The 20,000-nt window shown below is 44.1% G+C and overlaps 1 protein-coding gene across 1 annotated transcript in view; it reads right to left on the minus strand.

Annotated features, from left to right (window-relative positions):
• Positions 1-18,237, minus strand: part of acap3a (ArfGAP with coiled-coil, ankyrin repeat and PH domains 3a) — a 60,859-nt gene extending 42,622 nt beyond the window's left edge. Inside the window, exon 1 of the mRNA XM_076275789.1 lies at positions 18,089-18,237. Within this exon, the coding sequence (XP_076131904.1) occupies positions 18,089-18,135 (47 nt within the window). The 5' untranslated portion in view covers positions 18,136-18,237. The remainder of the gene's footprint in view (positions 1-18,088) is intronic.
• Positions 18,238-20,000: the final 1,763 nt, after the last annotated feature.

Raw genomic sequence — 20,000 nt, forward strand, 5'->3', positions numbered from 1 at the left:
ACCTCCCGCCTGAATGCCAGAGAGGCAGGAATGCCAGGGTCAGCATGATGTCTGTCTGAAACAAGCCCAGCAGATCCATATCCCTCCAACTTAAAGCTGCTCTATGTGTTAGTTTGAGTTAAGTGTTTCTTGGGGTTTTATGCCCCCAACGTATGCCCGCAGCGCTGCCTGGAAGGCACTAAGGTTAGGCTTGGGTTAAGGTTAGGATTAGGGTTGGGGTTAGGATTAGGGTTGGGGTTAGGTTTAGGATTAGGTGCCTTTAAGTCAGCGGTGGCAGCGCTGCCTAGAAGACGACGTTGGGGGCATAAAACACCATCGAGTGAGTTAAGTTAGAGGCAAGACTGCATGATAACTTTCCAACTCTTTCATTAAATGTGTTTTTGAACGCAGTTTTGAACATGTTAAGTAAGTTACATAACATTTGGTGAAATCTTGATCTTTACTATCATTTGATTAAATGCCGCCTGACTCACTGCCATCTATCTCGACTTCTAGACATGCAGTGCAGTTCTACTCGCATTAGTGTAGACGAGAACATTCACAGCAGAGTATCGACCCCGTATTCATTTGAAAACTCTGCGTTTGGGTTTTATTGTAGACAGTGAAACCAGAAACATCTAAAAACGATGATGTAGACACCCATGTTCCCTTCTTGATTGGATCTTCAACTTCCATTACTAGCCTGTCAGTGGCGAACGCAACATGGAGACCGAAACACAAGCTTTACTGGCCTTCCAGTCTTTGGTAGCATCTGTAGTGCAATTCAATTCTGCATTTTACAGTGCTGACAATTGTGTGAATGTGATCCGCACTTAAGGTGTTCTTCCTACTGTCTACAGGGGTCCAGGTGTTCCAGATTCAGGAATTGCAAACAAATTGTGTGTGGACAGAGAGCATATTTCAAACGAAGTATTTTAAAATGAAAACAGAATAGTGTGGATGTAGCCTTGTGAGTGAGAACATTCACATTAGAGTATCTTAGAGAACTAAGGGAGTGAGAACATTCACATTAGAGTATCTCAAAGAACTAAGGGAGTGAGAGCATTCACATTAGAGTATCTTACAGAACTAAGGGAGTGAAAAATAAATAAGTTATTGCTGCTTTCAGTCAAACAGCAGAAAGACAAAGGGACTTTGATTTCCTGATTGTGACCACTAGGACTCACTCAATTCACATTCCACGATCGTGAATGATGTATGGGTCTATAACACAGGCTATGCACCCATTAAAACCACATCATAAAGTGCTTTCAGCACCGCACACACACACACTCGCAGTCTGCCTGGGTCACTCAGGCTTTAACCCCGGGAGGATGACCTGACCCCTGCGGAGCAAGCAGCTGGCCTAACCCACTCTCAGAGCTCACAGAGGTCACGCACGTGGCACGAGGCGACTAAAAGAGACGCGGTCAGTGGGATGCCATGGTCACCTTATATGTCCCTCACATACATCCAAACACGCAGAGCCTGGGGAAGGAGGACTAGGCGGGTTGCAAGTCTTGTCAAAATGCATATCACAGTGTAGTGGCACTGCAGAACATGTCGTACAGAAATCAACTTCATGACCGTGTGCTCATGGATTATTTACACAATAAACCGGAATGAAATACGGGATATTTGTGGTAACCTACTGACCATAACATTGTTAGTATCTACTTCATAGCATTTGAGTTGTTTTCTCCCGATCCAGCTTGTTTTGTTTGCATGGCTTCAAGGTCAACTAACATCAGGGATACTCCATCTGAGCCTTATTTTCTCTCAAACATGTTAGACAGGCAGTTTTCAAACCAATGTCTCTCTAGAACTCTCCCCTCTCTCCTAGCAGTTGGCACATAGTCTCAGATATTTTGGGAAATTACATAAAATGCCTCTCTCCAAGTTTTTGGCCCTCAAGTACCTGAAGTTCTCCAACAATCTTTATTCTTCACAAAGAGACTCATTGTTACTCGCTATTTTCCTTTTTTCAGTTTGTTATTTTTGCAACTATGTGAATATCTCCCAGTGTCAACATAGGCTGATGGCCAGCGCTTGGGAGGCAGGGTTAGATTGTAAGCAGAGCCTGCAAGTTCTACTGCGGGGGCTAAACTCGGAGGATTGGTGGCGGGAGGCAGCCCCCAGAGGCTTATCCTCGCATCCACTGGGATTTGGGTGCATGTGGCGGGAGGACATCCGTGTTAAGCTCCCTGTGGAGCGATGAGGAAGGGGCTGGTGGGGGGTCTTTCACAGTTCCTTTTTATTTCATTCTAATTCACTGGCTGTCGCATCCCCTTAGATACTGTACATGTGACATCCTGACACTGATATGATGAAAACCTTAGACTCCATCTCACCAAAAGTTCCTTAAGTCACAGTAATATGTTATATTGTGACCAGAGAGGTGTAATGCCGTCTTAACACAGGATCACGGACTGACCACCTGGCTACGCCGACCATCAATCATGTCTCAACTGACACTAGGAACTGTGCTGAGTTGGGATTTGTAGGATTAGATAACAGGCGCAGATATGTGGTCAAAGAGATGGCCAATGATTGACAAATCCAGTGTAAGTTTCATGCACCTGATGCTCTGCGTATCGGTTGAATGCTACGCTAAACGTTATATCAGTTGTTGCTGGACTTCCTGTGCCCTTGGCTTTGTGTGGTTGCTGAGGTTTCAAAGAGCACAGTTCTACACAAACAGATCCAGCTCACAAAGCCAGCATGTACCTAGATTACACAAGACCGTACCTCTGTAAATAACACCATCAATAGTGTTCCCTGTAAATAATTAATGACTCTGAAGCCATCCCATCTGGTCGAGGTCTACTCCACAGGACCTGCCGCCTCTAATGCACAACAGAAAATTCAGAGGATCGATGTTACAACACAGCGCACTGATTGCAGACATGACTTTATGGACAAACATTGAAAAAAAAAAAAATCTCAAAAAATCTCCTTAGCCTAGCCTAGTGTTTAGGATGCTCACTGCTACCCAACAGATGCTCAATTAGCGTAGCGTGCTGGCCTCATTAGCCCAAGCCAGGTCCAGTAAATACAGACGTGTGTGTTGTCTGACAGAAGATTAGCTCCAAAGACGTGGCAGATGGCATTATCCCTGGGTTTGGCGTGTGAGCTTCAATAACTTTCCTTTACTCTACAACCTAAAACCTGGGAGTGACCCCATGCTAGCTAGTGCCACCAGAGAGGAGATGTGCCAATTATGGATGTTAATTACAGCTGTCTGTAATAATAAAAACATTACCGACATTACTAGCATTAGCGAGTTACTGTATAAAGAGGCTTATTGATAATGCATGAATTGAGCAGCTCGACATGGTCACTGAGGGTGGAGGTGTAGGGGCAGGAGGAGGGGGATTAATATGAGCGGCAATTATGGGATGACCAGCTGGGCGTGTGCACTGAATCCATTCGCACCCCCCAGTCTCTGGTTAGGGCCTCGCAATTAGGCCATGGCCCCTGTGGGGAAAATGGCACTTCAGACAGCACACACAGCAGGGCAACAAAGGCCTGCCATGAGGGGAGACTGACATGCGCTTAACCCTTTAAGGGCATTCTTTTATGACGGCCCTTTGATGAGTGGCGCCCTGCTCACTGACCCTCTGTTTCTGCTTCCTCTCAGACTATGGCGGTCACACATTCTGCTTGTTAACAAGAAAAGATATAATGGCCATTACAGCTGGAATGTGAATTCACAGACTATTGTGGAAAGCTTGTAACTTCTGGAACCAATTCAAATCCTTATCAGCTTTAGTGGGTTTGCTATTTTATAAATGTAGCTAAAATGACTGTTTAGGAAGTATAGCCTCACATAAAATACTTCACCCCATATCTTTGCTTAGATGAAACTGTCAAGACACCTGTCAACCGAGAACTGATTTTTTATCTTGAAAATCTCCATGAATAGCAGATTTACACGGATCATGTAGAAAGTCCAGGAGAGGCTGTGATATTAACATGAGGCTGCGATTAGAGTCCGCCGCTCAGTGGGCCTTCAGACACAGAGATGAGTGGAGGGAGGGGGCAGGGGGAGGTCAGGATATGAGATGTCTTGGCTGGTCCGTCAGGTTTATATTAGCGCAGGGTGGTCTGCTGTGACTCAGACGTGCAAAAATGTCAATGGATATGCAGCACGGGGAGGTGGGAACTCACAAAATACAAACACACACACGCATGTGCACGTGCACACACACACACACACACACACACACACACACACACACACACACACACACACACACACACACACACACACACACACACACACACACACACACTCAATCTGGCAGTGTAGAGATCAGGGCAGAGAAAAAAAAAAGATTGGCCATAAGAATGGGCCCACACAATGATGCATTGTTGGGCCGAAGACAAAGAGACTCAGAGACGTAGCTGGCTCAAGCTTCATTCAGCAGTGCAGGGCTGGGAGGGGGGGGGGCATTAGCAGGGGGAGAGGAGAGCAGAGGGGAGGCCAAACCTCTGGCTGCAGTGCCCGAGCCCACCAATATGACATTTCACTTATGATGGAAACTATGAGAGAAAACAGCAAACCCAAATAAAAGAATTCATTGGTGTCCAGTTCACTGTCGGTCTGGCTAGGCTTGGAGAGAGAGAGCACATTTTTGTGGGCAGCACTTGCTGTGCAGAATGCATGACAAAGACATACCAGACATATAATGTACAGCCTTCACTTCCTTCCTGTCTATGCTCTTTGAGATGCAGTGGAGTTCATATGGGTTAATAAGCAATGCCTCATTAATCTTATATATCCAGACGATACTGAAGGCCAAGCCCTTCAGAATTCCAAGAACCCCAGTAAATGCATGACTAACTTTGTTAAATCTTCAAATGTCATAGACAACTAACAGGATACCGGATACTGTCTAAACAACTGCAGTATAAATCATAGATAGCAAAACTAAACAGTCTAGGAACAGACAGGAGCACTACGAGTGGAAGGTGACAAGTCATGCTTGTCTCTTTCCTCTTTCCACCAGGTGTTTCCTCAGCATTGCCTTCACTGATGGGCTACTGACGTCACAGGCAACCAGTCATTCACATGTCTCTCTGTCAACAGGCTACTGCTGATATCCCAAACCTGGGTCACAGTCCAGTGGATCAACTCCGGCCTCTCAGCCAGGGGCCTCATAAGGTCCAGCTCAGTACCAGCTCCAGATCCAACAGGCCCAACAGACCCAGGGCCCGATGTGTTTGAAAGTATCTGACCAGAATAAAACACACTGGCAGAACACACACTTTTAAGAGGAGAAAGAACACAAAGTATACAGACAGAGCTTCTCACAGGCTAAACTAGAAACTCGCCAGATCATTTGTTATATTAAACTTGCATTGTTTTTCCCAGCTGGCCTGGAATGAGGGTCTATTATTTCCCCCATTATCTTGGGAAAAAAAACTAGAAGTTAATTTCGTTTTATTGATACACAATGCAACAAAAACTTTCCCACTCTCCTCTCCCAAATCTACTGAACAATGCCTGCCATGATTTCTCTCTCTATTCTGTCTCCAGGGATAAGGTAACGCGGCGGTGTGCAAACAGACAGCAGTGAGGGAAGGAAATAGTCACGCCTCATTGACTCTAAACACAAACCACAGACTCTCCTGAAGTGACAACAGAAGCAGCATGAGGGAAACAGAAAAAAAGATCCATAATTCACAAAAGCATCTTCAGTGAAGGTGGGAGTTGGCACCATGCCATATGTGAGTCCAAGAAGGAGACGACGACCTACTTTTTTGAGAGGTGGTAGCGACTTCCTTTTTATCTAGGATTTTAAGGAGAGCAAATTAAGTTCAAATGTTGGTTTAAAGGTAGGAAGTTTATTCATGAATTTACATGCTTGAGATTTGGGCTGTGTGATCAGAGGTCAACCATCAGATTCTCCATGAAGATGTCCTCACACAGGCAAGAATTACCGATGTTGAGAATAAGGACAACCTACTCAAGGAGAACCTACAAACATAATTCTACAACACTGAGGCAGATGGCGGTGGCTCTGTCTTTGTGGGGGTCAGCTGTTCCAACCCACACCTTCCTTTCTTGCCTGTTTGGCAACCCTAGCCTCTTATTCATATTTCAGTGGGCCAACAGTTGGACCCTGATGCATTTCCTGCTTGTTGGCCCGGTCCAGTCTGTCCCAGGAGGCCACAGGAGAACAGCCCAGGGAGGAGGTGGTGGGGAAACGGCAAATACAAACCAGATGCCTGGCCAGAGCCCAAGGTGTGATTCAGCAGGACGGAGCAGCGCGACCAAAACATGTCATTTATTGCAACATGTTGGAGACGTGAACCAAAGGCTAGGGTGGAGATGGAGCAGAGACTAATCCCGGAAAACAGCTGATCCTTCCTTGTTTTTGTTGAGAAATAAAACGAGGAGAATGAGATCCAGAGGGACAAATCAACATGAGGACTTCCATGTGAGGTTGGCAGAGGCAGGCACATTCCAACTGATCAGAGAGTGATCTGTTTGGTTGGATGGGACTTGTGGACTTTGCACTGGCTACACACTAAACAGCTAACTTGGCTCAGGCTGCCTCCAATTCCATGTCCCACTGTTAGACAGACGTTCTCTGGGACTTCATGCAAGCTTTGAAGTTGAATAGCATTAGTTCTATCTGCCTGTGGTGCTGTCATTTGGTGGGTGTGGTGTTTGCTGTCCAGTTCAGTGGGGAATCCCCCCTCCTTTTGCTCAGTCCATGAATCTGCGGGGTGATAAATGTGGAGAGGGGGACATCCAGACACTGGTGGGTGGGCCATGTTTACACACCTGGAAAATTCCCAACTCCCTTTCTCTCCGTTTTGTTTCTCTTCGTTCCTCTCTCTGTTTCTCTCACTCTTTCCTCCCTAATGGAGAAGCGGTGTTCCGAGTGCTATGGTCAGCATCGGCAAGGGAGTCGTTTCATTCCTTTCCGTTGAATCCAGCCAGCCAGCTGAATCTGTTCCTCACAAGCTCTCCTCCACTCTGGCCCAACCAATGCATCCCCCTGTTCTGGTCCATCTGCAAATCTCAAACTTTCCCAAGGCCAGACCTGACTCACACACACACACACACACACACACACACGCACACAGACGCGCACACACACACGCACACACCCGAGGCTTTCTGTTCAAATGATGCGTCCAACGCCCATCCTGGCGCTCATGTGCTGGCCATCTGACACCGTCCTCGCTGGGGCTCTTTCTTCTTTCCAGTGACGGAGCGGCAAGAGCTCAGAGATGGTGGCTAACGCGCCCACCGCTAGCGCAGCTCAGCAGCACGCTCTCAGCGGGACCAATAAAGTGACAGAGCGGCAAGAGCTCAGAGATGGTGGCTAACGCGCCCACCGCTAGCGCAGCTCAGCAGCACGCTCTCAGCGGGACCAATAAAGTGACAGAGCGGCAAGAGCTCAGAGATGGTGGCTAACGCGCCCACCGCTAGCGCAGCTCAGCGGCACGCTCTCAGCGGGACCAATAAAGTGACAGAGCGGCAAGAGCTCAGAGATGGTGGCTAACGCGCCCACCGCTAGCGCAGCTCAGCGGCACGCTCTCAGCGGGACCAATAAAGAGCCCGCGCGCAGCAGGCCATCTCCAGTAATGTACAGTAACACCCGCTGACAGATGAGTCATTCGGGGAGCCCACGGATGCTGCATCCTACGGACCCCCTGGGAGGCAAAGAGCTGGAGGGGGAAGAAGAGGAGCGGCAGAGAGAGAGAGAGATGGAGAGATGGAGAGAGAGAGAGATGGAGAGAGAGAGAGAGATGGAGAGAGAGAGAGATGGAGAGAGAGAGAGAGATGGAGAGAGAGAGAGATGGAGAGAGAGAGAGAGATGGAGAGAGAGATGGAGATGGAGAGCGAGAGAGAGATGGAGAGAAAGATGGAGAGAGAGATGGAGATGGAGAGAGAGAGATGGAGAGAGAGAGATGGAGAGAGAGAGAGAGAGAGAGAGAGAGAGAGAGGGCTGAGTAAGCCTTGTGCTCCTCCTCCACTGCACCAGAGGCTAGCAGTCACTCTTGCACTGTCTCTTCTGATGGCCTAGAAAACACGGATGTGGCCAAGAGACAGATGCAGCCCAGCACCCCTGATCTGCTGACAGAAATGGGATAGTGTGCTTTCCCCAAGCCTACCCCAAAATGGATGAATATGAAGAAGAGAATAGTTAGTTGGCAAATCTGTAGAATAGAGGATGATGATAGAAATGTGGTTGTGGAACCAAATTTTTTTTATATGGTGCTAGAATGACCATGATCATGAATAGTCAGAGAAATAGAAAGAAAAGCAAAACTTTTCCAAAGCATTTTGGAATCGCCATCCATTCACTCATCCGTTCTGTACGACAGGACTATAAACAAAACATAAAGAGACAAACCTGTCTGAAGGGCTTGGCAAAAATCACCATCCTCTCAGTAGAGGGACCATCAGCTGCTTTGGCAGCAAAATATATTTGTGTCATAACCTGAGCGACTCTAGCATTATCTAACGGTAAACGTGTTCATCATATAATATATACTTAGATTTCTTATTCCCCATGCCCCTCATAAATTTTTTGATTGCTTTGGAAATATGGATGTCTTGTTAATCATGCCAATAAAGCCTTTTAAATTAGTATTTGATAAAAAGAAAACTATATGGAGAGATAGAAACAGTGATCTGACTGCAGTTAATGGACATTCTTTCAAGCTGTTTTTGTTTCACAAAGTCCTCATGTGTGGTTAATTCTAGTGGAGCACAAGGCTGTCTGTTTGTGTGCTCTCTGACTGATGTGGGATTCAGGCTGGCATAAATGAGCTGCCTGTTCCCCTGGCATCATGTGGCCGACAAGGCCGTCTTAGCGGCTCTGTTATAGGTCAGCCAAGCAAGAGCATCCATGGCGCTCAGGCCTGCATAATCCCACTCGAGTGTCATTCTGGCTGACATGTCAGTTGTGCTTCGAAAACACTAATCGTGCCGGCGTGTGTTTTTGAGATTATGATGGGAAAGACTGCTCTAATGCGTAAACTGTGTCAGGGAGGTCAGTCTCTCCACAGGAAGAGGCAAAGGACTGCTGCAGTTACCAGGGAGGTCAGTCTCTCCACAGGAAGAGGCAAAGGACTGCTGCAGTTACCAGAAAACACCGGTTCTCCTTCAGCTCTTCCTGAACTGCCATCATCTGGAGGATATGGCATGAGCTCACAGCCTTTGTTTACAGAAATGTTTCAAGGCAAAAAGGAAAAGTGTCTGTGTGTGTGTGTGTGTGTGTGTATGTGTGTTTAGACACTTGATGCATAGGCCACAAGGCTTACTTTATCATTGAATTTATGTCCACCTACTGTAGTAATACTAAATACCAGTCTATGGTATCCAAATACCAATACTAAATACCAGTCTATGGTGTCCAGTCTATATCAATTAGCCTAAACATCATTCCATCAAGCCACTAGACAGCATGGAAAATGTGTGTCTTCAGTTACCACATCTCATCAGTGAGCTGTACTTCTGTCTGTTTACTGATAATCTTACAAGGTTGAAATAAGGCTACTACAGCAACCTTCCCTATCAACCTTTTTTTAGTGAATGGTTTGTGGAACAAGATTCACATGATTAAGGACAGTGGGTTTTCTCCAATCGTCAGTGCCAAATAAATTGCTTTATCAAGTTCAAACCTGATGCTGCATTCAGATTACATACATTCAATATAGCATGTCAAAACAGAAAAGGTAGTTTGGTTCAGATGCAGTTTATCAGAAAGATTAAGAGAGATGGTAAAATAAGTTGGGGCCAGTCCTGCCATCTAGTAACAAGCCAGAAAATGTCAATGTTTGTTCTCTACATATGAGAATAATTTGTACTGTGCGCAAAAGAAACTTGTGTATCAGCAATATAAAAAACTGGAACCTTACAAAGCACTAAGTGAAAACAATCTCTTGTTCTTTCTGTAATTGTCTTAAGAAAATTCATAGAACAAGCAATAGTGCTGCACTGTTCTAAAATTAGATTCCGTAGTGCTTCATAAAATGCATACACACACGCACACTGACGCTAGTCGTCTGCTGATGCTTGTGTTTGGGCTGGCCCTGTTCCCAGACCTCTTTGTCATGCTGCAGGATGTCCTATAGAACTAGATGACTTTGGCTGAGACGCAGGGGCCTATGCCTTTTGTGCTACCCTGTGTGAAACGTCTCGCTATTCAACCACAGGAACAAGCAAGACGGCCAAGCTTCACGTTGTGGCCCTCATACATAAAAAGCAGCGATGACATCACCTCTGTCTGTGTAAGTAACTTTCAGTAAACAGTAAGAGTCCCCCTCTTACTCAGTTTAAGGATGACTTCACTCTGGAAGCCTGCATTCTCCAGAAAAGCCCAACCTAATGCTGGTAGCAGACATCTATCTCACTCCATATCTTAGACACATTACTGGCTTGGGAGACTAAGTAGCTGTGATACTGTGACAACAATGTTATTACTTAAGTAATGTTATTACTTAAATCAGACTGAAAGAGCAGATGAGCTGCAGATATCTTAATGGGACATATGACCTTCATCCATGAAAAGGCAGTTTTTTTTTTTTTTTTTTTCAAAAAAAGCATCCATGGTGTTTGCTTTTGAACCTGACTTTTCATGATACATGCCCATCCCCTTCCCACACCCACACGCAAATGCACGAATCACCAGTCAGACTTGAGTTCTATTCTGCTTTTCTGTCCCATAATTAACTTGAGGTGATCCGCCAACGGCTGCCCTGAACTGCTACTGAGGAAACTCTAAGTCCTGGAGCTGGCAGTGTGTCTTGTCTCAATGCTATGAGAGAAGACTTATGCACATTATGTTCATTCAAAGAAAGGACTTTCATTCACTTCAAACTTGGCTCTGGAATAGTTCCATACTCTCCTCCTGTTAAACTATATCTGATCTGATATCATAATGCTAAACTATATCTGATCATGAATACTCAAAGGAGAGTAAAACGATAAACTACAACATGTGGGTTGGTGGGTGCACTAGCTTGGTTGTAGGTCTCGTGTCTTATGTCCTGGTAAAGAACTGGGGTAGAAATGACAGGAATAGAGAGGATTACATTAGGCTTGTGCCATGATCTAAATTCAATCTGAATTTGAAGTATTTGAGATAACTAGTGCAGGTCCCTATGACCCCTTTGACCACTCCACCAAAAATACCAAAGATGTAATACATCTGCTGCCTTTTCCCTTCTTCACTTGACTTAACAGAGTGAACTAACTGCAATTAAAAGCCATTACCGTATACTGTATTGCAATATATTAGGAACCCATTGAAAATACTGATGGTTCAATAATAAATGATCAATTGCCATTTGATAAAACACAATAGTAAGACCCTCAATCCCCTATGAGGCAAAGGATAGCTTCCGTTTACACACACACACACACGCTCACATGCACTCTGTCGTTCTCTCTCTCTTATACACACAAACACACACATACACACACACACACACGCTCACATGCACTTTCTCATACTCTCTCTGTTATACACACAAACACACACACACCTTGGCATTCAGTGATTGGGTACAAAGTGAATGTGGGCTAATCACAGATTAGATGGCACATTCAAAAGTGCTGACTTAATCCCCATCATTTTCATCACCTGGTGTTCTCAAGCCACACACACACACACACACACACACACACACACACACACACACACATGCACACACACACACACACACACACACACCAAGATCCATGTCACCTTTCAACAGATGAACTAAACCTGAGCGCCACTGTCATCACATCCTTAGTTGAGTGGCAAGAATTCAAAACAACACAGGTGACTCCACTGCGGACCAAAATGTGTACAACACAGCAGTTTGTATGAAACCTCTATTGTAGCATTTTGAGACAAAAACACATTTATTGCATATTAGACTACACATATCATATGTGTACCTTCTGAGCCACACCCCAGGAGGTTCTGTTATGACAGTGCAGCTCTTCAATAAGGCATGTTAACAGGCAGCGTAGCGAGGACCTCCGTCATCTGCTCTCTGCCCAGTGGGTGAGATTGATAGCCCAATCATAGGGGAATGGGGGGGAGGGGGCAGATGATGACCATATAGTCAGAAGCTTGGTAGGTTTGTGTACAGCTACAGAGGGGGTAACTGACACAGATTCTGGAAAGAGGTCAGCATGAAATAGAGCAGAAGCAACCAGCCCACGCTGCGGAAATCCCTTCCAGCTCATAGCGGCGGCCACAGCACCTCTTCATGAGGAACCTTCTCAAAATAACCTGAGTAACAGACTCCTCAATCTGTGTTCTGCATGAACTGGAAGATAATGCATTATTGCAAATCTATCGAACCATAAGAGCTAACATCCATGTCCCAACTGGATAAGGGGAAACCTCCTCATCATTTCAGGTGACCATTGAACTGACAGACCAGATTGAGCACCAAGTCCCAAGCTGATGGTACAGTGATTCTGTGGTGATGCTGAAGGAGCTCTCCAGTGGTGCTGTTCCGAGCCACTGTCCTGCAGGCCAAGTGCTTGAGGCCAGACTATCTCACACAGGACTCCGGCCAGGCCCTTTATTGGTAGGTACCGAAAGGACATTTCTCAAGATAGCCAAGGATCTCACAGAGAAACAATATTTTCACTGAGTGTCCTTCAGCGAGATAAATGAATGAGCATCCAATGGCTGAAAACCTTAAAATGGACTGCTCTCATTATACACCATGGGCTTAGAATTGGACAGTGACCCCTATAATTACTATGAGAACATGTCAACATAATTATTCAGTCAGACGCCAACTGAGTATGCTTTTAAAAGTAACTCTGACACCAGTGCGTCACAATGATGGAATCCACGTGGTAATTATGACTATTCCACCATGCCATGCCAGGCTTTCGAATTGCAATCTTCTCAAAACGCCATGACTGTATCTTCTTATAACTCCATGACTGTATCTTCTTATAACGCCATGAATGTATTTTCTTACAACGCCATGACTGTATCTTCTTATAACGCCATGACTGTATTTTCTTATAACGCCATGACTGTATTTTCTTATAACGCCATGACTGTATTTTCTTACAACGGCATGGTTGTATCTTATAATGCTATGACTGTATCTTCTTATAACGCCATGACTGTATTTTCTTATAACGCCATGACTGTATCTTCCAATAAGGACATGATGCACTGAGCCGTGTCAGCTGATACCCAGCCATGGATCCTTTCATGAGGGTCCCCTTTCATTCAGCTCTTTCTAGCCTGACCAACTTAGCCACAAATAATAATAACCTGATTCTGAGTCAACAGTGAGGCAAAGCCTTCATTCATGAGCTTGCTGCTCACAGGGGGCAGCCATTTGTTGTCCACTTCCCCACAGCAGGCCGCCAGAAGCCCCTCCACCGAGCCCGGTGGCGAGAGGGGAGAACACTGCCGCATCTGCCAGCTGTTGGGAGATGGGGGGTCGGGAACGATCCTCCAGTTCGCCCGAAGCCAAGCGGATATGAAATGAAAGAGGCAGCATGAGGGTGGCAGCTTGAAGCTGAATGAGACAATACGGGCATTCTGAGAGTGTGGCTGCGGAGGACAGTCTCAGGGATGTGACTCAGACTTAGGGGGCAGCCCAGCCCAACAGGCATGGAGAGGGGGGTGCAACAATCCCACGGTATCGTTACTTCTCACACCCCTCAACAGACACAGAATTCACCACTAAGACTGTGACAATCAGTCTCAACATGGCATTCCAAACTGGACATCTGGGCTAAATGAGGCTGCTTCCCTTGAACTCATTAGTGCCCTATACCACATCCCCAGAAAGGGATGTCTTTAATGCAAGAGGGAAATGAAAACAAGTCAATAACGGAGAAACATTCCATGTATCGGTAAACAAAGCCTGTGCCATAACATCTGAGTAATGGCATTCCACTCCTGATATTATGTACTGAGAACTAATATACAGTGCATTAGCTATGACAAAGAAGAGTCTTGTTTCATTTAGTGTTTTCTTTCAATTGTAAGACATTGTATAGACACCTTCTCTAAACTCTGTCTTGTCAACACACTTTAATTAATTTCCAAATTTGGCACGCAATGATTTGCCTTCCTAGCTGCCAAAGCAGACAACTGTTCAGTGCAGGTTCAGTGCAAATTCCCTCTAGCCATGACATACATGCTTGACAAGGCAGTGATGCTGTTTCAGCAAGACATAAAATTGAACTTCAACTAACTTATCTCTATTGAAATTAAATTACATCCCTGAAATGAAATGACAGAAATGTTCTTTTTATCAACACACTGCTGGGCAAATGCTGCAGCAGAGAGGAAATATTTACTCAGGTGGCTTATGCATGCTTTGAGTGCTGCTATCTTTTAGCGCAGAGTCATGAGATCTGGTGATGTCGATTTCAGTTAGCTTTCCTTTGGGTACATGCTCACTGTTACATTTTAAGATTCACAAATGGGTGACACAGATCCGCTATTCTGAAAAAAAAAATTTGTTGAGCGACCGTATCAGACAGTCCAACGGTCTCTGTCTTCAGCAGTGGTAGTAGTAGATATTTGTGACCCTGTTGAGCTGTTTTCTTCACAACTACCTCACCTCTCACCAAGATGAAAAATCACAAGTGCCATCATTTGCCAGACGACATAAAATAATCTGATTGATTTTAGCCATGCTTGTAGGCAGGTATATGGCCTGTTTCTTTGAAATAATCTGGTTATTTTACAGAAAAACCATGTTGAAATGTAGTTGCTTACTTACTAAGTATCTATCTTCATGATGACATGAATTTGTAGAGTATCTGTCAATATTTTCACAAGGAATCCTGTATCACAATTTGTTACTCGTCAGAGTATTTAGGCCCATCATGCAAACACCAAGCATTCAGCAGAACCTTAACACTCTCTGAATGAGACGTTATGAGGAATATGCTGACTACATCTAAGTACAGTAACTGTCTAAACCACAAACTAACCAAAACATGAGGCAGTGTATCTTTATACATGATGATGTGAGACATCAGCATTCTTTTTTAATGTATAATCGTCTCTAAATCTGAAAACTCCATAAATCTAAACGACTCCTGCGGCTTCCACAGCCCAGAGAATGAGTCAAAAACAGCTATGAAGGAAACCTCTGAGGATCATGGAGGCATAAATCAAGTTGTGGCAGTTGACTAGTTGTGAAGGGTGTAAAGAAACCAAAGGAAGCAGAAAGACTAGGGAGACGGGAGAGAAAGGGAAAGAAGCAGGCCAACATGCAGCCAGACCTTAATCCAACTCCTTGCATGTTAAAACACGTGCAGGAAGTTAAGCACGTTTGATGCATCAGACAAGGAAATGGAATCAGTGAACCACTCCAGTACCAAGTCCTGCAAGTTCCAGGGCTGGTTCCCAGCCACCTCCAAACGATGTTATGCAACACCTCTGCTGTTCCGACCTGCACGAAAGAAGAAATTGTACACTGCCTGGAGTGAGAACACTTTGCACAGGCGTTGTGCACAATTCCACATTTTCAAAGACTTTCAAAGACAGAAAAAAAATAATAGAAGCATTCCACGAAAAACAAATTAGGCATCAAGACTTAGCTCATGATGCAACTACATGCAGTGTCTACATCTCTCTCCCGTGACCTAAACTAATCTGCTTTCCAGACCAGAGCAGACAGACAGGCAGACACACTGCTGCAGTGAACTTACTTACTTACAGGACTGGAAGACAGCGACAGAGGGATGCTCACAAAAGCGAAAAGACGACGAAGAGGTTAATGGGCCAGACAAGACTGGTGACTCCAAGCTTTCTCCTTCCACACACACACAACCATGGGGAGAGCACTTTCACAGAGAGCTTTAGCCTTCAACCTGACTCACCAGCACAGATGGCAGTCATTAAGGTGCTGCCGCCAAATCTGGAAGTCTTTGATTTGGAGTGGAGGTTTGATCTGTTAGAGAACAGTGATTGTACACACACACACACACACACACACACACACACTCACACACACACACACACACACACACACACACACACTGACACACACACACACACACACACACACACACACACACGCACACAGACATGCATAACAGACAACAGACATAGTTCAGATACACCTCCCTTTTCGCTCGTAATGGAAGCCGATGGCGAGGAAGGGATGTGGGTGTAAAGGAATGCTTTCACTGTTTATCTAACCTCTGCTGCTATGCGCACAGCACAGCAAGAGCAGGAGGCTGTGCGTGGGACATGAAGCATGCCTGCGACCCCATGTTCTGCCTCGGCTGTCTGAAGTGACTGAACGCTCGCTGGGCTTATTGTCAGGAGAGCCCTCGCATAGGATAGGAAGGAAGTTGACTTTTTTTTTTCTGCCCAGTATTTCAAGTTACGCATTCACATCCAGTCACCGGCCAAGTAATAAAATAAGTCCAACGGAGAATGAAAGAATAACACATATGTTAGTGTATTTATGTGCTGAGTCGAGCTGCGTGACTTCAAAGAGCTCCATGAGTGGTAATGTATTACTTTGTGAGGTTGTAAACTATACTGGTGATATCTTCTATTTGTCACACACACACACACACACACACACACACACACGCACACACACACACACACACACACACACACACACACACACACACACACACACACACACACACACATATGGGAGGAAGAGTCCAAGAGAGTGAAAGACTAATATGATGACGAAACATGCATTGTTCTGGTTCCTTTTCCAGTGGCACTTCTCTCACCCCTACTAGGATGAGCATCCTGCTGTCCACTGTCACCTCTGACCATGTTGTACACCAGCATGAACCATTCCACCCCAGCATGACGTGGAAGGAAATGAATCCTCAAAAAAGTTCTGGAAAATGTTCGTACTACATACATCCTCACAAACACAGTGTTTTCCAGTCCACTGTCCAGAATCATGTAACATCAGCATCATAAGATCAAAGAGGATGACTCCCCATCACAGATTAGTTATTTGGGTTACCAAAGTGGCTATCTCTGTAAGTGGCCTCCAAAAGTGAGTAGACTAGAACCCTTGCTGAAGCTTGATAGTCTTTTAGGCCCCTACCATCGATTTCCGGACAACGTTGCCAGCGCTAACTTTAAGGCAACTAACCCTAACCCTAACTGTAACCCTAACCATAACTCTTGACTAACCCTAGCGCCTTCCAGGCAGCGCTGCCTTGAAGTCAACAGTGGGAGCCCAAAAAAATATCTCCAATAAAACCAGAACAGATTAAATTTGATTTCTCTTGTAAACATGATGGAACCTTGTACACAATCACAGTGCATTATAACACTGTTTAGGCAACCATTTCATTACCTACAGGCTGGTGTTGTTCATTAATTACCCATACAATAAAGTCATAGATTTAGCTGGATTTAAGGCATTTGGTTTTTCAGACCATGAATTGGAATGTGGATGAAAGGTGCGCATGGCCTAAGGATAAACAGCCTACAGTAGGCCTACCAACAGTTGCATTGCAGTCGCCGTCATAAAACGGTTAATTGCTACAGTATTTCATGACAGTGTGTGCGTGAGTGAGTTGGCGTGTATGTGTGTATAATTCTACAATATATTACAGTTTCAAGTGAACAAATTCACGAGAATCACATGTTAATGCACACACAACTAAATGCTAGGCTTGATTTCACAGTAATTCATCAATTCAAACACCAAAAAAAAACCATTTGGACTGACCACACTCTGCAACAAATGAATGACAAGCTAAAAAAAAAAAAAGTGACCACAGCCATTGCCACACTTTCGACCAGAATGTCAGATTAACAAAAAACAGTGGATTCACTTAAGCCACAAATCCACATGAACTGTCAGTAGGCCTAAGTGTAGCAACAGAATAACTTGACATGCTGCTACTGAAATTCCTGACTTTCAGTGGAAGACTATCCAGTTATGCACAATTTCAACCACTGTCTCGACCACGAAACACTACTGTCAAAACACAATATTAAATCATAACGTTATAGGACAATGCCATTCAAAATATGCACACTTGTAAACATTTCAGTTATTTTGAAGGAGATGTAATTTACACAGTAAATCTATGAGCTCAACAAGCGTAACTCCTAGCACACCATACAGTTCAATACAAGCTAATTACCTGAATCTGGGTGAATCTTTGATACATTCTTCAAAATCCACCGTCATGTTGGGCTTTTTTGTCTTTACGTTCACTGTATGAATTTCATTGCCCAAAAGAGATGCCTGAAAATGAATATTCCTGCATGCAGCTCCACACCCGTAGTCCAGAGAGGCAGAGTCACTACTGTAGAGTAATGAGATCCTCGACACGAGAGGTCCGTTTGAAGCGCTCTGCTGCAGGCTGTTAGGGCTCGTCGTCAAAGAGCGATGCTGCATCAATAACGCACATGAGCAATAAAGTGAAAATATTAGTGTGTGTTTTTAACATATAAGTAGCATATTACATTTTGTTGTTTGGCAAAATTTGAGAAATTATAATCCTAAATTATGTGTGAATTATATAAAGTAACCAACAAATATATTAGTGGTGTTTATTAACAATAGGCTACCCTGCTAAAATGCATTCTCCTAACAACTACTTTTGCACAACTGAGTCACATTGGTCATATCAGATTGTCAATTAGCGAAAATTAAATAATAAGTAAGCACAACACATATATTTATCAATGTTTGCATCATAGCAGAGTAGATAACTGTGCTGGCTTGAGCCTATGCAAATGAAAGGTATGCAAGCCATGCCTTTCTACATATGACAATACCACAGAGGAGCAGATTATTAAAATAATAAATGGTTTCACTATATCTTCAATACTGCTTACAACCCCCACCCCCCAATTCAACCTTTTTTGATCAATGCTTATTTGCAGGACAAAAAATGCACCAGTGCAATATATGACCAATTGAGATGGTCCCTAAATGTATTCAAATCAAAGAGCACACCTCCCTGTCAGTCTTTACTAGTCGGACAACAGAAGTAGCCAATCACTGCAATCATTACCAAGCCTGAATTTTTGTTGAATGGAGCACATTTTTGATTTTAAACTTAGTTCCATTTGGTTTGAAACATTTACAAGCCATGTTGTTCATGGTAAATAAACACCACACCACTTGCAAACCAAATATTTTCTGTCTCTAAGAGCATCGAAGACTTTTGAAGACCACTTTTTTTTTCTATTAACTTCCACTAGTCTCACTCTTTGCTCATCCATAGTGGATTCTGTGTGTACCATAGGTCACAGGAGTTATGAATTAAATGAAAATCTTGGCTATTGCAATTGCCCCAATGCTGTTGCTGTCTCATGTACAAGACATTCAGAGATTTATATGACTGGTTTTCTGAGCAAGAGTGCAAAAATAGAACAGCATAGCAGATTAATAGGTTGTGCCCAGCAGAGTTAATTATTTTCCCACACTTCCCAATTTCATTCCCATTTTCTAAATAAATTGTTTTATCATCTTCAGACCTTCCACTACTTGAAAGGCTTTTGTAGAGCAACTGCTTTAAAGCAAAAGCTCAAGTGGTGACTCACTATCAGATTACCGCATTACACATAAGGCCTGAATATGACCCCAAAAACATTTGTTCTGGATGGTCATTAATATATCAGTAAGTCAATCTTGGTTAAACGGAAAAGGTGGCTTTTAACAGCCAAAAGCAAACATTTCTCTGCAAAGTTAAATGGCAAGGTATGCCATTATATTTTCTTCAGCTAGTACCCAGAGTTATGCCCTTATGAGAATGGCTCAGTTGGTGTTTTCTTACTTGCTCTCTGTTATCCTCAGATGACTCCTCATATTTGGCAGTGTTACTATGCCATTTCTATCAAACAAATAAAAGTGAAACTGAAGAAAAAACAGAACATTTCTTAAACAATATATTGAAAACAGACTGCAAAGGGGCTTGAGTATGTTTTCATTTTTGGCTAAAAAAAACTGGGAGATGTTCTCAAAACAGCAACGGACGGAGTTACTTGAAAGATGCAGCATACTTGGAGGAGTCTCTCTCTTTCTCTCTCTCTCTCTCTCTGCCA

Source organism: Alosa pseudoharengus, unplaced genomic scaffold (genome assembly GCF_046254945.1).
Source record: "Alosa pseudoharengus isolate Yale_2024_CS ecotype anadromous, Long Island Sound unplaced genomic scaffold, YU_APseudo_1.1 YU_APseudo_1.1_scf_9, whole genome shotgun sequence".
Classification (NCBI taxonomy): Eukaryota; Metazoa; Chordata; class Actinopteri; order Clupeiformes; family Clupeidae; genus Alosa; species Alosa pseudoharengus.